The sequence below is a fragment of the Streptopelia decaocto genome, assembly GCF_964273445.1.
Source record: "Streptopelia decaocto genome assembly, chromosome: 7".
In the NCBI taxonomy this organism is placed as follows: Eukaryota; Metazoa; Chordata; class Aves; order Columbiformes; family Columbidae; genus Streptopelia; species Streptopelia decaocto.
Genome location: NC_138661.1, coordinates 58,087,760 through 58,103,997, shown reverse-complemented (window position 1 = coordinate 58,103,997; position 16,238 = coordinate 58,087,760). Strand labels below are relative to the sequence as shown.

The following is a 16,238-nucleotide window of genomic DNA, read 5'->3' as shown; positions in this document are numbered from 1 at the left end:
AAGCACGTGCAGAGATAGAAATAGTTTCCAAACTCGGAAAGCAAACATGAAACGGGATCCACACAGGCAGGCTCCTGGAGCTCAAATGGCGACTGTTCTCCTTCGGATCTGATTGCAACCTCAGGACCACAGTGTACCATTTCTTTACCTTAACCAAATTTGAACTATGGTCTGACTGAGGGGAAACCAAAGCTTAAATTAATTTATTAAATAAAAAGCCAAACCAAAACCAAAAAAACAAACCTTATGAGAATCCGTATATATTAAACTATCCTTCTATGAACGTGATAGAATCAACTGTACCTCACACTCTAGGCCTTTAAAACTGGGGCTCTGTGATGGTTGAAGCACAGGAGAAAACAGTGAAGAGGCAGCCAAGTTGCCGCCATTGAAGGGGTACGCCACTTGCGCAAATTTGCCTTCCCTCCCGGGCCCTACCGCCAGCCCTGTGGCGTAACGGCTTTCGTGAATACGGATGCTGCACTGCGGCGATGGCACAGTTCAACCAAACTTCCTCCCTCCGCCTCCCACTCCGACGTTAAGGCCACCCCCTGCTTGGTTGTGATTGGCAAGACGGGCGGAGCCCTTCACGGCGATTGGCGGCTGCCGGAGGGAGGTGGGGTAGGTTGCGTGAAGGGTAATAAAGTTAGTGGGGCTGGCCGGGTGCGCTTTAGACGCGGCGGCGGGTCGGCTCTCTATGGAGGTGGCAGAGGGAAGTGTCGGGCCGTTGCTGCTCCTGCTGTGGTGACTCGGAGACTCGCCCTGTCCCGCGCGCTCCCCCCTTCCCCTCCCCAGCCCCGCTCCCCGGCTCCCTTCCCCTCCCCCCCCTTCTCTTGCCTTTTCCCCTGCCCTTGGTAGCAGCCGGGACCCGGGGAAGCTGACAAGGCCTTAGGGAAGGTGAGAAACGCGGGAGTGGCGGGAGAATGGTCTGGGGCCGGGAGAGAACGGGTACTGCTGCAGCCGCCGCTTAAAATGGCGGCTGCCCGAAGCGGCCGCCATTTTCTCGTCAGCTTCTTCTCGCTTTCTTCCGCACAAAATGGCGGCTCGGGCCGGTGGCCGCTCCTGCTGCCTGCTCTCGGATTACCGCGGGCGCTAAGCAAAGGGGTAGGGGAGCTCGGCAGCCCCCGCCAGGCGCGGAGGAGAAGCTGAGCAGAAGCGCTCGAGGTTAGAGCTGCATGGCCGCAGCGAGGGAGACGGGGGCGGGCAGTGTCGGTTCGTAGCGTTCCCAGGGCTGCGGGATCCGTCTCTCTGGGGGCTCTGCGCGGTTTGTCCTTGGGGGGAGCAGCCTCGGTACATGTAGCGGGCTGCGGTTAAGGATCCGCATTGTTGGGTGGTGATGGGGGTGAGGTTGTTCTCAACAGTGACGAGACGTTTGTTTTTTTCCGCCGTTCATTTACTCTTGTCGTGGGAGAGCGGAATACCGAGAAGCCGGGTGTGTGGGCAGCGGCCTCGCCTCGCCCGTGTTGATTCAGGGTGGCGAGTGAAGCGAAGGCGCTGGCTGTGCGGGGGTGGCGGTGCAGCGGGGTACCGACCGCTTCCCCCTTCTCCCCGGGCGGAGCGGGGAGGGTGCTGCGAGTGGCGGGCGCCGTTTTCCGCCGGCGGCGAAGAAACGGGGCCTTCTCGCCGCCCTCGCGGAGAACAAAGAGCCGGCCGGGCTCTCGGCGGCGCCAGAGCTTGGAAACGGGCGGCGCCCGGTAGGGGGAAGGGGAGGCGGGTCCGTTCTCCCGGAGCCGCCAGCTCCATGCGGCAGGGCCGCGCCTGCCTCCTGCGGGGGGCGCCCCTCCCGCTCCGCAGCCTTTTGTTCGGCGGCCGCCATGTTGGGAGCCGTTCCTCGTGCCCGTGCGGCGGGCAGCGGCCGGTGCCGCGGAGGCCGGGGGGCGCGGCGGTAACGGCCGCGGCGCGGAGAGCGGCGATCTCGGGGGCGGCTCTCGGGCGGGTCGCCGGGGAGGAGGCTGTGTGCTCACAACTCTGAACGTCTCGGAGCGGATCTGTAATGGAGTCTTAAAATGCTTCTGGGTTTTTTTTATGTGTTGCCCAGGCGTTTCTGTCCCAGAGGTTAGCTTTCTGCTACATGAGCAGTACAATTATTTTGGTTTTGCTTTTATATTTTTTTCCTATTGCTGTCTTAAAAGCTAAAACTTGAGGTGGGGAGAGGCGATATCCCTTTTTTTTCCCTTTTCATTATTTAGTAGCTTAATTGGCCATTTGGACTTGGATGCAGAACACATCGCTTTTACTGTGTTAAATGTGCATTTTGTGATCTGGTACTTTGCACTTTAAAATTCGACTGCTTTGGCTTGCCATAATTAATCATGGTTTGTGAAGCATATCAGTAGAGGAATTATCTAATTGTGCTGTAATACCAGGGAAAAAAAAGGCTTTTTTTCCTGCAAGTGCTCTTAGGGGGCGACAGGGTAATTTTGAGGCTCTTATGTTCCCAGTCTGTGATTCCTTTATTTCTCTTCTTGCCCCCACTGGAAAACATCACTATGATGATGAAATTGGCCTTTCTGTGGGTTTCCCAAGTATTGCACAAATAAGAGGTTTTCTTGCCTTTTACGAAGTTTAATGTTTGGGTGTATGCTTTCCTCGTTTGTACTTTTGTTGTTTTAAGTTAGATACTGTGGCTGCTAGTAAAACAATCGTAATATGAACACTTGATTTGTCTTTCTAGGTTTTGTTTTTCCCCACCCCGTCAATTTAATTTTATTCTTTTGAAGATTCTTCGTTGTCAAGCCGCCAAAGTGGAGAGTGCGATTGCAGAAGGGGGTGCTTCTCGTTTCAGGTACTGATGCTTTTTGTTTGTTTGATGTACACTTGGCTGTGGAAACTGTCCTTTGAGGAGGATTTAAATTTGCCTTATGTTTATACCAAAACTAACATGTAATTAAAAGTATTTGGATTTTGAACTTACACAAGATTACATGGTTGCTTTTAACAGTGCTTCTTCAGGCGGAGGAGGTGGTAGGGGTGCACCTCAGCACTATCCCAAGACTGCCAGCAACAGGTATGTCGTCTTGCTCTTCAATTTGGCATGATTTTGAAGGCAGACAACATGGGCAGGGATACCTACTGAGTTGATGACATGTTAATGTTCTCCAGTCTGTGGCAAGATAGCATACAATCTATTGAAAGTATGCGTGATGATATAGTGATATGAGGTGCAGAGGCTCTTTCCATGCACTTCACTTTAAAAGTTTAGAGGAAAGGTTTTCTTGGATGTTTTTTTCTTTACATTTCTGTTGCACGAACACTGTGCAACAGATGTTGTGGTGTTGGTAGGGGGCAGTGCATGCTCTTAGGAGAGCTGGTAACAGAATTAGCTTAAGTAAGGCAATACTGAAAGGTTAAAAGGTCAGTTATTGAAATTGTTCATTTCTGTTTAACAATCACAGCGAGTTCCTGGGGAAAACCCCAGGGCAAAACGCTCAGAAATGGATTCCTTCACGAAGCACTAGACGAGATGACGACTCCGCAAATGACAAAGAACGACATGATGCAATCTTCAGGAAAGTAAGAGGGTAAGTTCTTTCTAAGATTATTTTTTTCTTACTGTTTTCTTTAAGCTGGACATGAGGAAGAAATTTTTTACAATGAGGGTGTTAAAATACTGAGCCAGGTTGCCCAGAGAGGTGGTAGATGCTCCATCCCTGGAAACCTTCAAGGCCAGGCTGGATGGGGCTCTGACCCACCTGATCTAGTTGAAGATGTCTCTGCTCGTTGCAGGGGGGTTGGACTAGATGACCCTTGAGGTTCTTTTCAACCCAGACTATTGTATGATTCTATATAACTCCAATAAATGGGCTGGAGGAAAGCAAGACATGTGGGTCTTGAGTTTGAGAGAGGGGCTTGGGGGAGTGGTGCCCTTTGGAGGGGATGAGGCAGAAATGGTAGGCCAACAGCAGCAAACACTTGAAGTAGCTCTGGTGAGAGAATTACTCTTTTCAGTACTTCACATTTGAAAAAATGATTGAAATGGAAAGTTGCACTTCTCGATTTTTCTTTAATAAAGTAAAGGTGAACTTGTGTCTGAAGTCACTTCTAGCATGGTTACAAGATCTGTAATCTGGATTTTTCATATTTTCCTTTTAGCATACTAAATAAGCTTACTCCTGAAAAGTTTGACAAGCTATGCCTTGAGCTCCTCAATGTGGGTGTAGAATCTAAGCTCATCCTAAAAGGGGTCATACTGCTGGTAAGTTGACTGCATTTCTTTAAACTATGGGTTTCTTGCATGCTAAAGAGGTTGGCTGGTTTTGATGGAATACGGAAGTAATGTGGCTATAATGGGGTGGTTGATAGTCTGAACATACAGAAATATCGTTAGGGGTATACATTAGCAATCTTCTCTGGCCCCCGTTTTTCCTCTTCTGACAAATCTAAAAGTCTTGAAAAGCTACCACGTGTGGTATCTTAGTAAACTGGTTTAATTATGTTGCTTTGTTATCTGGCAACACTAACTTCAGTGTTCGTATGATGAGTTTAAATTTGTCCCATTTGTTGGCTAGGGGTTATAAAAATTCTTTGGTAGCTTAACAGTAGCTTTTTTCCTTTGCTTCAGCATTACCGCTAGCGTTAAACATTATTTCTAAATGTTTGAAATAGCAAAAATAGTTAGATGTTTTAGATCACACAAAATGGTAATATTCCATTACGTGTCTTGCAATTTGCTTTTCTGATAATGTTTGCGTCCTACTTTTATTTAGATCGTAGACAAAGCCCTTGAAGAGCCCAAGTATAGCTCACTGTATGCTCAACTATGTCTGCGACTGGCAGAAGATGCACCCAACTTTGATGGCCCATCAGCAGAGAGTCATCCAGGACAGAAGCAAAGCACAGTGAGTGCCTTTCCCAGTCTGGAATCATAGATTTTGCTAGTGTGCATAGTTCCACTGATTAGCTTAATTGTTTTGTTTTCTTTCTTAGACATTCAGACGCCTCCTAATATCTAAACTTCAAGATGAATTTGAAAACCGAACCAGAAATGTTGATAGTAAGCTTTAAAATCATTTTTAATAATGAATTTTATTCATTTTTCTCTTTCTGCAGCCATATTAAACAGGGTTCTTTGTTTTCCAGTCTATGATAAGCATGATGGTCCCCTCCTCCCTGAGGAGGAGGAACAGAGAGCCATTGCCAAGATCAAGATGCTGGGGAACATCAAATTCATTGGAGAACTTGGCAAGCTTGATCTTATTCATGAATCTATCCTTCATAAGTGCATCAAAACAGTGAGTATTCAGATTGAGTGTGGGCTAAGAGAAAAATAAGACTTCTGAAGTAAAAAAAAGTGTAAATATTTATGGTGTTCTGGGAATCTTGAAGCATGAAATAGCACAAAAATGTTTCCTATCAACTATCTGCCCCCTGCTGTTTGAAATAAACAGTCTTTTGGTGTGATTAAAAAGTAAAACTGATTTTGTTCAAAGCCATGGGAGTTTCCTTCAAGTGAAGATGTAGTTTGGCCTAGACAAAAGTACTACATGTACTTCAAAAAGTACATAGACTTCCGAGTAATAAGTACTTCAGTGAGCACTTCTTAAACTAATTTTCAAGTCCATTTATCTTCAGAACAAGATTAAATGTTTCTGCATGTCCCTGTGTACAAAGTTGACACTTACTGGAAATAGTCATTTAGTATGTTGAAGTACCTAATTCCTCTTTGCTGTTTCAGCTTTTGGAAAAGAAGAAGAGAGTCCAACTCAAAGATATGGGGGAGGATTTGGAGTGCCTCTGTCAGATAATGAGGACAGTGGGACCTAGATTAGACCATGCAAAAGCCAAGGTATGTGCGTATCCAGTGCAGTCATTAAACTAGTTAAATTCCACGGCTAAGACTTGAACTGCCTGAACCTTTTGTATTCAGTGCTCTATTTATAAGTACAAAGCTGAGGTGTGACCTTCAGAGAGCTGAGCGCCAGCTATTGCTCCTGCACCAGATCTCTTTGTAGTAAAAGGAGTCAGTCTTTGAAATGGTTTTAAATCTCTTTCCAGAATGCAGTTCGGGTCATTAGGAGGTTGTAAAAGCAAGAGTCTTGTTTCTCTAAATGCTATTTGAAAAGAAGTCATCATGTATTAGCTTTCCTTAAGCTCTACTGCTGTGTGGGAGATTGAGATGGCAGGAAAGGGAAGTCTGTTCTATTATTTGATTTTTAGATGTCTTTAATATGGTTACCTTTCCTGAAAATACTCAAGACACTGATAGAATTAGCCTTCACTTATAATATTGTTTTTGTTCCCCCTAGTCCTTAATGGATCAGTACTTTGCCCGTATGCGCTCCTTGATGTCAAGTAAGGAATTGCCAGCAAGGATTCGTTTCCTGCTGCAGGTATGATGATAAAATAGCTTACTACTTCCTTTTTCTTGTGAAGTTGTCTTGAATCCTTTCTTAATAATTCATTATGTTCCAAGGATACTGTGGAGTTGAGAGAACACAACTGGGTTCCTCGCAAAGCTTTTCTTGACAATGGACCAAAGACTATCAATCAAATCCGTCAAGATGCAGTAAAAGTAAGTGTTACAACTAAAGTCTTTTGCTGGGCTTTTGCTCAAGTGTTAAAGTGAAGCCTTATGCTGTTGAGTCCGTGTCACAAAATGTATGCTTTGTGCTTATGAGGAGTTTTCGCAGAGGAATATGACAGGAAGGGGTTAAGGGTTAAAATCAGATGGACTTGTATAGTTCTGGGCTAAGAAGTTGACTTTTTCAGAACTTGACTTTTTCAGGGACTGTTACTCCAAACTGACCAAAATTACGATTCCTGTTTTAAAGGATCTGGGAGTGTTTATTCCTGCTCCTATGTCTCAAGGGATGAGAAGCGACTTCTTTCTGGAGGGACCCTTTATGCCACCCAGGATGAAACTTGACAGGGACCCACTCGGAGGGCTTGCTGATATGTTTGGACAAATGCCAGGTACACTGAAATTGCAGGGCCAATGTGATGACTGTAGCTGGACTGCATTGAACAAGAACTAAAATTGTATTTTTTCTCCTTAACAATACAGGTAGTGGAATTGGTACTGGTCCGGGGGTTATTCAGGATAGATTTTCACCCACCATGGGACGTCATCGTTCAAACCAACTTTTCAATGGCCATGGGGGTCACCTCATGCCTTCTGCGCAAGCCCAGTTTGGAGACCTAGGCAAATCTTTTCTGAAAAGTCAGGTAAGGAAGATGATGTTCACAGGGTGACTTCAGCATGTTTATAAGCTCTTCTGCAGATGCGTATGTTATGGATTATAGTCTGCTTATGTTTCAACACTTCCTCAGATTTGATTCTGATAAGAACTGATGCTCAGCTGATACAAAAATCCTAATCCACCTTTTAAATTGTGCAAGAGATGCAAGGAATACACTTTTTTTAACTGCAAAAAAAGGTGCATGTGGCTTTGGTGGGTCAGAATGGTGTGTGTTATTTAAAAGATAGCCCTGTTTTTAGGGATAGATGCTACTCTCCCACCACCCCTGCTCCTTCTTTCTCCCTTCCTGGCAAATAGAATCTTTGTTCCTCTGGTCCCTCTGGTAACTACTTACCATATGATGTACGCCACTCCATCATCTGCACTTCTTTCTCTATATCTCCCTTTCTGAAATAGGGGCAAAGCCAGCTCTACCATAACCAGAATCAGGGACTCTTATCCCAGCAACAAGGACAGTCGAAGGATATGCCACCTCGGTTTTCTAAGAAAGGACAGCTTAATGCAGATGAGGTACATTACATGCCTACATTACTTAAAGCCTATTCGAAATATTGCCCAATGATTATAGCAAGACGCGTTATTATGAGGACTAATGCTGGAACTCTTCCTCCTTCTCCTCCTCCTTTGTCCCTTCCACTTTGACCTTACCCCCCCCCCCTCACTTTCTTCAGGGTATCCAGCGTCCTATGAGCAAGATTGAGATATGAGGGCAATTTCTTGGGGTGTCCCTTCCTTCCCCCACACCTCCCCAAGAACACTACTCTGACATCAGTTCCCATGCATCATACTGATAATAGTACATTTGACTAAAACTTGAGAAAATTCTGAACTTTAGAAACTTTAGAAACCCTGAAGTGCTGGACCAGGCTAATTTTTTTTTTTTTTTTTGAAAAACTGGCTAATAGGCAAAATGTCAATTGCAGAGTAAACTGCATTGTTATTTTGAGTGTTAACCAGACTTGTATCCTGATTTCTGAGCAATTGGTAGAGTTTTATCTTGGCTGTAAAACATATCAGCAAACATGCAAAGTATCTTCTTGGGTCTCTAACATACTGCATCTAAAAGGAGCAATTCCAGATCTTGATACCAATGAAACTAAATACCAATAACTTGTAGCAAGCTGTGATTCATTGAGTTGTGCTTTTGGGGAAATTTCAGTACATGTGGCTTAATGTATATTTGAGTGTTAACAAAAGTCATGCTTCAGTGGGACCAGTTGCATGAGTCCATGCTTGTGTATTTTTGGTCAGAATCTTGAAACAGTTTGAGGGTTTTTTTTTTCTGACTTATCTGTTTACAGATTAGCCTGAGACCTGCTCAGTCTTTTCTAATGAATAAAAACCAAGTGCCAAAGCTTCAGCCCCAGATAACTATGATTCCACCCAGTGCTCAACCACCACGCACTCAGACACCACCTTTGGGACAGGTAAATGTAAAAATTATGGTTCATTGTTTGCTTTAAGTGTTTATGCATATTGAATTTAGACCTGTTTCTAATATGGCAAGGCAGAGAGAAGTTGTTCATTGCAGAGAGCAAGACATAGAAAAAGAATATCTGAGCCCGATCTGACTTCCAGCTGCCTTTGTGCATAGTGTTCTTGTTTGAAATGTGTGTAGATGGTACTGCAAAGAAACAAATTCTGGATACTGTCTTTTTCAGCCTCCTCAACTTGGTCTTAAAACAAATCCACCACTTATACAAGAAAAGCCTGCAAAGACCACCAAGAAACCACCTCCTTCTAAGGAAGAGCTACTTAAGCAAACTGTAAGTTGACTATGTAATACTGCTTCTTGAAGCCTTGTGTGTGCTCTTAAAAACAAATGTTTAACAATAGTTTTTCTCTCTAGGAAGCTGTTGTGACTGAATATCTGAACAATGGAAATGCTAATGATGCTGTCAATACTGTGAGAGAAATGAGAGCTCCAAAACACTTCATTCCTGAGATGTTGAGCAAAGTAATCCTTCAGTCTCTAGATCGATCAGATGAAGACAAAGAGAAAGCAAGTACTTTGATCAGCTTGCTCAAGCAGGAGGGAATAGCCACAAGTGACAACTTCATGCAGGTACTGCAATCTAATAGGCTCACAGTCCTTGTTGCTTGGCTATTGTCTAAGTTCTGTTGATCTGAGGATGTAAAAATGTATAAACCAGTGATGGGTATAAGTGATGAGGAAGTGTGGGTATGGAATTTCAGAAACTGGAAATAGAGAACCTCTTGGTGAGTGATTCAGTGCAAAAGAGAAACTTGAGGCTTCTACCTAGTAAGAGTATTACTGTGCACAAAACCAAAACTACTTCAGAAGTTCAGCTTGTGTGTTTACTGTTTCCTAGGCATTCCTAAATGTATTGGACCAGTGCCCCAAACTGGAGGTGGACATCCCATTGGTGAAATCCTACTTAGCACAGTTTGCAGCCCGTGCCATTATTTCAGAACTGGTGAGCATTTCTGAACTGGCTCAACCACTGGAAAGTGGCACCCATTTCCCTCTCTTCCTGCTTTGCCTTCAGCAGTTAGCTAAGTTACAAGATCGTGAATGGCTAACGGAATTGTTCCAACAAAGCAAAGTGAATATGCAGAAAATGTTACCAGGTAAGAGTTACCACATAGCTCTTATTGACACTTCACCTTAGTGTATGCAATATGGGTTTTTTTTCCCTTTAGTCTTTACACCAGAGTAAATAACAGAGTTATTTTGATGCAGTCAACTGTCATGAATCTTAAGAATGGTGTTTGTTAAAAGGTGGTTGGACCTGGTAGGTTTTGGTTGGCACCAGCACTTAAGTGTGTCTCTCTTATCTGTTCGTCAGAAATTGACCAGAACAAGGACCGCATGCTGGAGATCTTAGAAGGGAAGGGGCTTAGCTTCTTGTTCCCGCTTCTGAAACTGGAGAAGGAACTGCTAAAGCAAATAAAATCAGATCCATCCCCTCAAGCCATCTACAAGTGGATTAAAGATAACATTTCACCCAAACTTCATGTAGATAAGGGATTTGTGAATATATTGATGACCAGGTGAGATGCTGTCTTGATGTACGTGTATTGTTAAGATACCAGTAAGTCACTGGTTCTGTAAAGGCCAACATCTAGCCTGTGCAGAGAAAGAACGCGGTGTGGGGGGAGAAATTGTTCTGAGAAGACCTTCCCTGTATTAAACACTCTTAGTACTAGAGAAAGTGAGTCTCCAGGCTTGCATCAGTGTTATGTGTTGCTTTTGCTTGGGAAGAACTCTAGGTCTGTGTGTTCTTTCTCTAAAGTATTTCAGAGCCCTAACAAGCAAAACTAGGATTCTTGTGGTGCACAGTCAAGCACAATACTAATCCACTGTGCATGCACACAACTCCTGATACAGGCAGGAGGATATTTTTAGTAACAGCTAGTGAACTGAACTTGAAGGTAGCTGCTGTATCTTCGACAGAACCTAACCTTTTGGGTTTTTTTGGTCCAGTTTCTTGCAGTATATTTCTAGTGAGGTAAACCCACCCAGTGACGAATCAGATTCTTCATCTGCGCCATCTAAAGAGCAGCTCGAGCAGGAAAAACAGCTGCTTCTTTCCTTCAAGCCGGTAATGCAGAAGTTCCTCCATGACCATGTTGATCTGCAAGTGAGTGCTCTATATGCACTCCAGGTGCACTGCTACAACAATAACTTTCCAAAAGGTATGTGCATCAGGACCTTGCCCAAAATTGTACTTGTCTTTGTATGGTTTTCAGGCTTGTAGTGACTTAGAGTGAAGTGAACTACTCAGAAGGTTATAAAGCTAACAAAGTTTCAATCTACTTTCATAGGCATGTTATTGCGCTTCTTTGTTCATTTCTATGACATGGAGATCATTGAAGAAGAAGCCTTCTTGGCATGGAAAGAAGATATTACTCAAGAGTTTCCAGGGAAAGGCAAGGCTTTATTCCAGGTAAATTTAATAACCTTAGTTAGAGACTTATGTTCTGTGATCACTGCTGCACTGAAGTGTTTCAGACCACTTTGAAATAGTGACTAAGACTTATTAGTATCTAGAAGATTAATGGAGTATCGTACTAGGAAGGATTGAAGCAAGATGAACTAAATATTTTTTCTTTACTGGAGATCTACATCTACTGTTAAGTGTGGCTGGAAGTCTTTTAAAATGAGTTGGGGAGGCAGGGCGGGGCAAAGCAGTGTTCTGCAGAAGTACAGAGTGGGGAAATAATTCCTGCTGCCTTAAACCAGTTTTATGTAACTGCAGGTAAACCAATGGCTGACCTGGCTGGAAACTGCTGAAGAAGAAGAATCTGAAGAAGAAGCTGACTAAAGAACCAGCCAAAGCCTTAAATTGTGCAAACATACTGTTGCTATTATGTAACTGCATTTGACCTAACCACTGCGAAAATTCATTCCGCTGTAATGTTTCACAATATTTAAAGCAGAAGTATGTCAGTAGGATATCCTCTGCAAAAGGTTTTTGTAGTATGTCTTAATAGTCTACAATAAAAATATTTTAGAGTATCTTTAATGTTTAGATAACAGTGTATTAGCAGCATGCAATAATTACATTATAAGTTCTTGAGCAGAAGCAGTCTGTTGCAAGGGTCTTCTTTGCTGCCAGTTATCATAGGCTGTTTTTAAGTTAGAAAACTGAATAGCAACACTGAATACTGTAGAAATGCACTTTGCTCAGTGTAATACTTGAGTTGTTGCAATATTTGATTATCCATTTGGTTGTTACAGAGAATCCTTAACTGTAATCGATGGTTGTTGCCGTAATAGTATATTGCCTGTATTTCTACCTCTAGTTATGGGCTTTATGTGCTAGGTTTTAATATCCTTGAGCCTGGGCAAGTGCACAAGTCTTTTTAAAACAGTTTACTTGCACAAAAACTGACCAGTTGAAGAGGTGGTTTAATGCCCTTTGGAAGAGGTTTTTGTGGGTGTGAAACATGACATGGTGAGAAATTTGAATTGGTCCCTCTATTATAGTACTGAAATTAAGTCTACTTAATTTATCAAGACATGTTCATGCCCTGATTTTATATACTTGTATCTATCAATAAACATTGTGATACTTGACTTGTTTTTGAATGTCTCCCAGTAGAAAAGCTTTGACTAACAACTAGTTGACTTATGGAAAGAAACACTAGTGGGAGTTGACTTAGACTGGGACCATCTTCAGATTCTCTTCATAATAATTGTCTTGACATGCAAATGAATTCTAAATAAGGTCACAGATGAGATTAGACACTACAGATTTGCTGTGACAGGAGGAAGAATCTAAAAATTCTGCTGAAGAAATGGTAGGAGTTTGCCTTGTGGTCCAATGTATGCTTTATCAGTGAGTACGTGCTTTTAACTTTCCTCAGGTCACATGCATGTTTTTTAATCAAGTAGCACTGACTAGCTGCCTGTTTCTCAAATTGGCAAAAAAATCCTTACAAAAGTTAAATTATGTTGCATTGTACAGGCTTGAAATGTCATCTATTAAATACTCAAAATGGCTGACTTCTAGAACCTTGTACCTAGTGAAATTTTTTTAACCTTGTTGATACTCAGATGGTTAAAAGGTGGTGTATTTGTAATGGCAAAACAGTAGTGTCTCCTTGACTGAAACTTGGTTTTGCCAGTGCTGGAAGTGCTTAGGCTATGCTTCTGCATTGTGGGAGATTAAAAAGGAGCATGAGGGAAGTACTAGACATCATAAAAGGGCTTGCTTGCAGGGGAAGGGATAGTTTTGCATTTATGCACCTTTAAAGTGTTGTGAGTAGAGGAGTGGGTCTGGTTCTCTGGTTTTGCTTGCATCTGGCTTTCTGACCCACTGATACACTGGTGGCCTCTTGTACACTTGAAACTTGGCTTCATTCAGTGGGTCTCTTCAGATGCTGCAGTAACTTGCTGTGCAATGTGTAGCCCAGTAAATCAAACTGTACTGTGGTTCTGTAACTGAATGACCGTCATAAAGGGCATTTATCTTGAATTGCTAACAAATTACATGACACTTAAAACACCATCTGTACATCTCAGAAATGTGGCATATTTGGCAGTAAACAGAGCAGGATATTTCAGTCGATTTTAAAAGAAAAAGGAAGACACCTAACTACACTGAAGGGGTGTGAGGTTTGGAGCCGGCTGCTTTTGATGTAGCTGATGTAACTAATGTGTAACAGTGGTGAGCAGTGACATTGTAGGACCTCTAAAGAAGGTCTTTATGTTGCTGCAGTCGTGATGAAGAGTAATCTTCGGTTTAGGAAATACTTCATGTCTGTAGACAAATACAGCTGATGCTGGATCTACAGGGACTGGAGGGTTTACCCTTCAGTTCATGTCTGTTCTCACGTAGATAAAGATGCTTCTCAAGTGTATGTCCTACATAGTAATTAAGGTTCTGCAGTTAAATACCCTTTATTGGGATAGAAGAATATGAATACAGTTTCAAGGTTCCTGATTCTAAATTCTGGTTTGGAATTGCAGTTTCACTTAAAGTGTAGTAAGATGGTCTAGAGTAGTGAAATTTAGCATGGTTTTGGTTGTGTTTCTCACTGGTTTTAGTTTCACTTGTGTTTAAACTTTGCTGTTAGAACTGATCCCTTCAGTGTTGCATGCCACTGCAGTGCTACTTTTTGTGTACTTAGTTGCAGGTTACTAGATAGATACCTGATGCACTTAATTTCCCAGTACTGCAAAGCTGAAGATGGGGGAACTACAAGTCAAAAAAACACCCAGTCCATTAGTTTCCAACTCAATTTACTGTAGAGGTGAGGGAAAAGGTGAGAGTAGAAGGAAGTGCAAGTAGAAACAATTCCTAGTCAAAACTTCAGGAAAATAGTACCAGAGCCTGCAACTAACCTCTTATGCCAGAGTTTTGGAGAAGGTTAAGCTGGCACCTGTAGATTGTTTTAATAGCATAACTAAGCCTTGTATTCTTGCCCAGTCTAAAATCTAAATATTACGATATTACATACTTGTGTGGGGAGGCTTTGCTGCTTGGCTTGTTTGTAACCAGTTGCTGAGTTAGGAACTCTGTTAGGGAAGAGCAAAATGCTAAGAAACATGGACAACAATGGAACAGAATATAGGCAGCAGAAAATGCTACTGAATTGTAGAATTACTCTCTGTTAATCAGATGCTTGCAAAATTTACATGTAGTTAGTATGAACAGGTCTGGTTTCTTGAAACTGGTATAAAAATGGCTCTTAAAACTGCAGTATAAACCTTAGAAAGGGTGAGGTAAGGGATAATCTTAACTTGATCTTCAGCTACTTATGGTGTTTCAGTGTTTGACTGCAGTACCTGTAACTAAGTCAATCTGGAAAAAGGGGTAGGCGTTCAGTTGGTCTAAGTTCTGTGTGGCTTTTAACTATGAGTTGCATTGTACTTTAAATGTAAATAGAATGTACTCCATCTAAATAGTAAAGTCAGTCAATATTAAACCAATGTAACTGCTCAATGATAATGGCTTTTATTAGTCTTAATTTTGTTAAATGTTAGGTATATAAATACAGGAGGACTGGAGAAAAAAATGCATATTGAACACATACCTGTTGGAGTCCTGAAGTTTACCTTCTGAATGGTGGAACTGGGCTGCGGTTACTGTCCAGGGAACTTCACTCCCTGGGGTCAGCGCTGCCTGGTGTACTTGGCAGAAGTGCAGAAAAGCATGGCTGTTAAATGGGACAAGCCAGAGCAGATTCAAAGGTGGCTGCAAGAGAAGTTAGGGGTTGGTTATTGAGAATGAGCAGTTGCTGTGAATTCTCACCTTTTCCAAGAAATAAAAAGCGTAATAATTAACCTGTTTATTGTCAGCATTTATACCAGTAGAAGACCAGATCTCTTCTTCAAGCTCCAATTGTGTCTGTTGTGTAGATATGTTAAATTTAGATATTTCAGGAATGTGTTCTGTTCAACATCTCTAAGATTCAAAATATCTTCCTAACTGCACAAGCATCACTTTTCTGGGAAAATAGCAGGAAGAAGCCTTACAGGGGTTGGGGGGAAAGAAGGTTGGTACAGAACCAGAATTTTTGTGTGACCTGCCTGACATTTTAGCAGATGAAAGCTTCCACCTGAATGCTATCTGGATTTAGAAGCTTTTCTCTGGAGCTATGAAGCAGATCACCACAGCCTCTGGTCAGAGTTGCTGTGAATTTTTTGAATACATCTCAATTACTGTAGCCTGTGTTGCAATCCAGGCTACTGGCTACAGTGCTGATGAAAGATGTGTTTATTGCATGTTCACCCTTATTCTCTAAAATCAGTTACCAGAGAGCTGGTGCAGCAAACCAACAGGGAGAGCTTACTCTTACATGTACCTGGAGAAACCTGCATTCATTAACTTTTCCTTTCCCCAGGACTTTAAATACTGCTTATCTAAGGCCTTGAAATAGAAGTATGTTGGTGTGTCCTTGTCCTATGTGCAGGGAGGTTGGAGCATGTGTCACCAGCACTGTCACAAGTATTCCCCTGCCTAGAACAAATCGGGAGGAGGAGGTTGATCCTTTGAAAGTTGATGCAATAGTGCAACTCCTACAGTTTCCTGTGTTCTCCTTGTGCCACCTCACTCCCCTTTGGGTGGAAGGAGGGGGTAGGCTATAGAAGGAAAGGAGGGTGGTGATGTATGCCACCATATGTTGAAATAACACTGAATTACTGAGGCAGAAGTACACTGGTTAAAATGGGGTCTGGGCTCAAGTATTTTTGGAATGTTCTCACCATATGAGACCTGTATGTGAATTTTGAAGAGTTGCTTAAGTAATTATTTGCATCAGATACAAACCAGTTTTGAAGCCAGTGACTTCATGCAATTATCATTTGAATAAAAATGGAAATTACAATGTGAGATTAGTAGTAGAACATGTCAAGATGTCACACAAAGATCCTCAGTCGCACTTGTGTAAAGATACTTTTCTCGTCACCTCACATAAATTGCCCTGTTCTCTTGTAACTTTTTATCTTGAATCATGCTGTATCATTGCTGCTTTTTATTTTAAATCATGCTGGCCAGAGACTAGAAGTACTCAGTGGTTGTCTTGCCTCTACGGGCAGATATAGTCTCAGTCCGGGGGGGCAAAGTC

General features: G+C 42.6%; 1 protein-coding gene across 1 annotated transcript; it reads left to right on the top strand.

The window, feature by feature from the left end:
* Positions 1-1,741: 1,741 nt before the first annotated feature.
* On the top strand, positions 1,742-12,243 carry EIF4G2 (eukaryotic translation initiation factor 4 gamma 2; the record flags this gene model as incomplete). Its single annotated transcript, XM_082059242.1, has 22 exons — positions 1,742-1,932; positions 2,675-2,785; positions 2,942-3,007; positions 3,396-3,521; positions 4,093-4,195; positions 4,707-4,838; positions 4,927-4,993; positions 5,080-5,231; positions 5,675-5,785; positions 6,246-6,329; positions 6,413-6,511; positions 6,771-6,912; positions 7,004-7,164; positions 7,596-7,709; positions 8,501-8,626; positions 8,861-8,965; positions 9,049-9,264; positions 9,533-9,791; positions 10,010-10,214; positions 10,648-10,859; positions 10,989-11,110; positions 11,423-12,243. 22 exons carry the CDS (start codon positions 1,742-1,744, stop codon positions 11,486-11,488), a joined length of 2,970 nt encoding a protein of 989 aa, XP_081915368.1. The 3' UTR covers positions 11,489-12,243.
* Between the last annotated feature and the right edge of the window lie 3,995 nt (positions 12,244-16,238).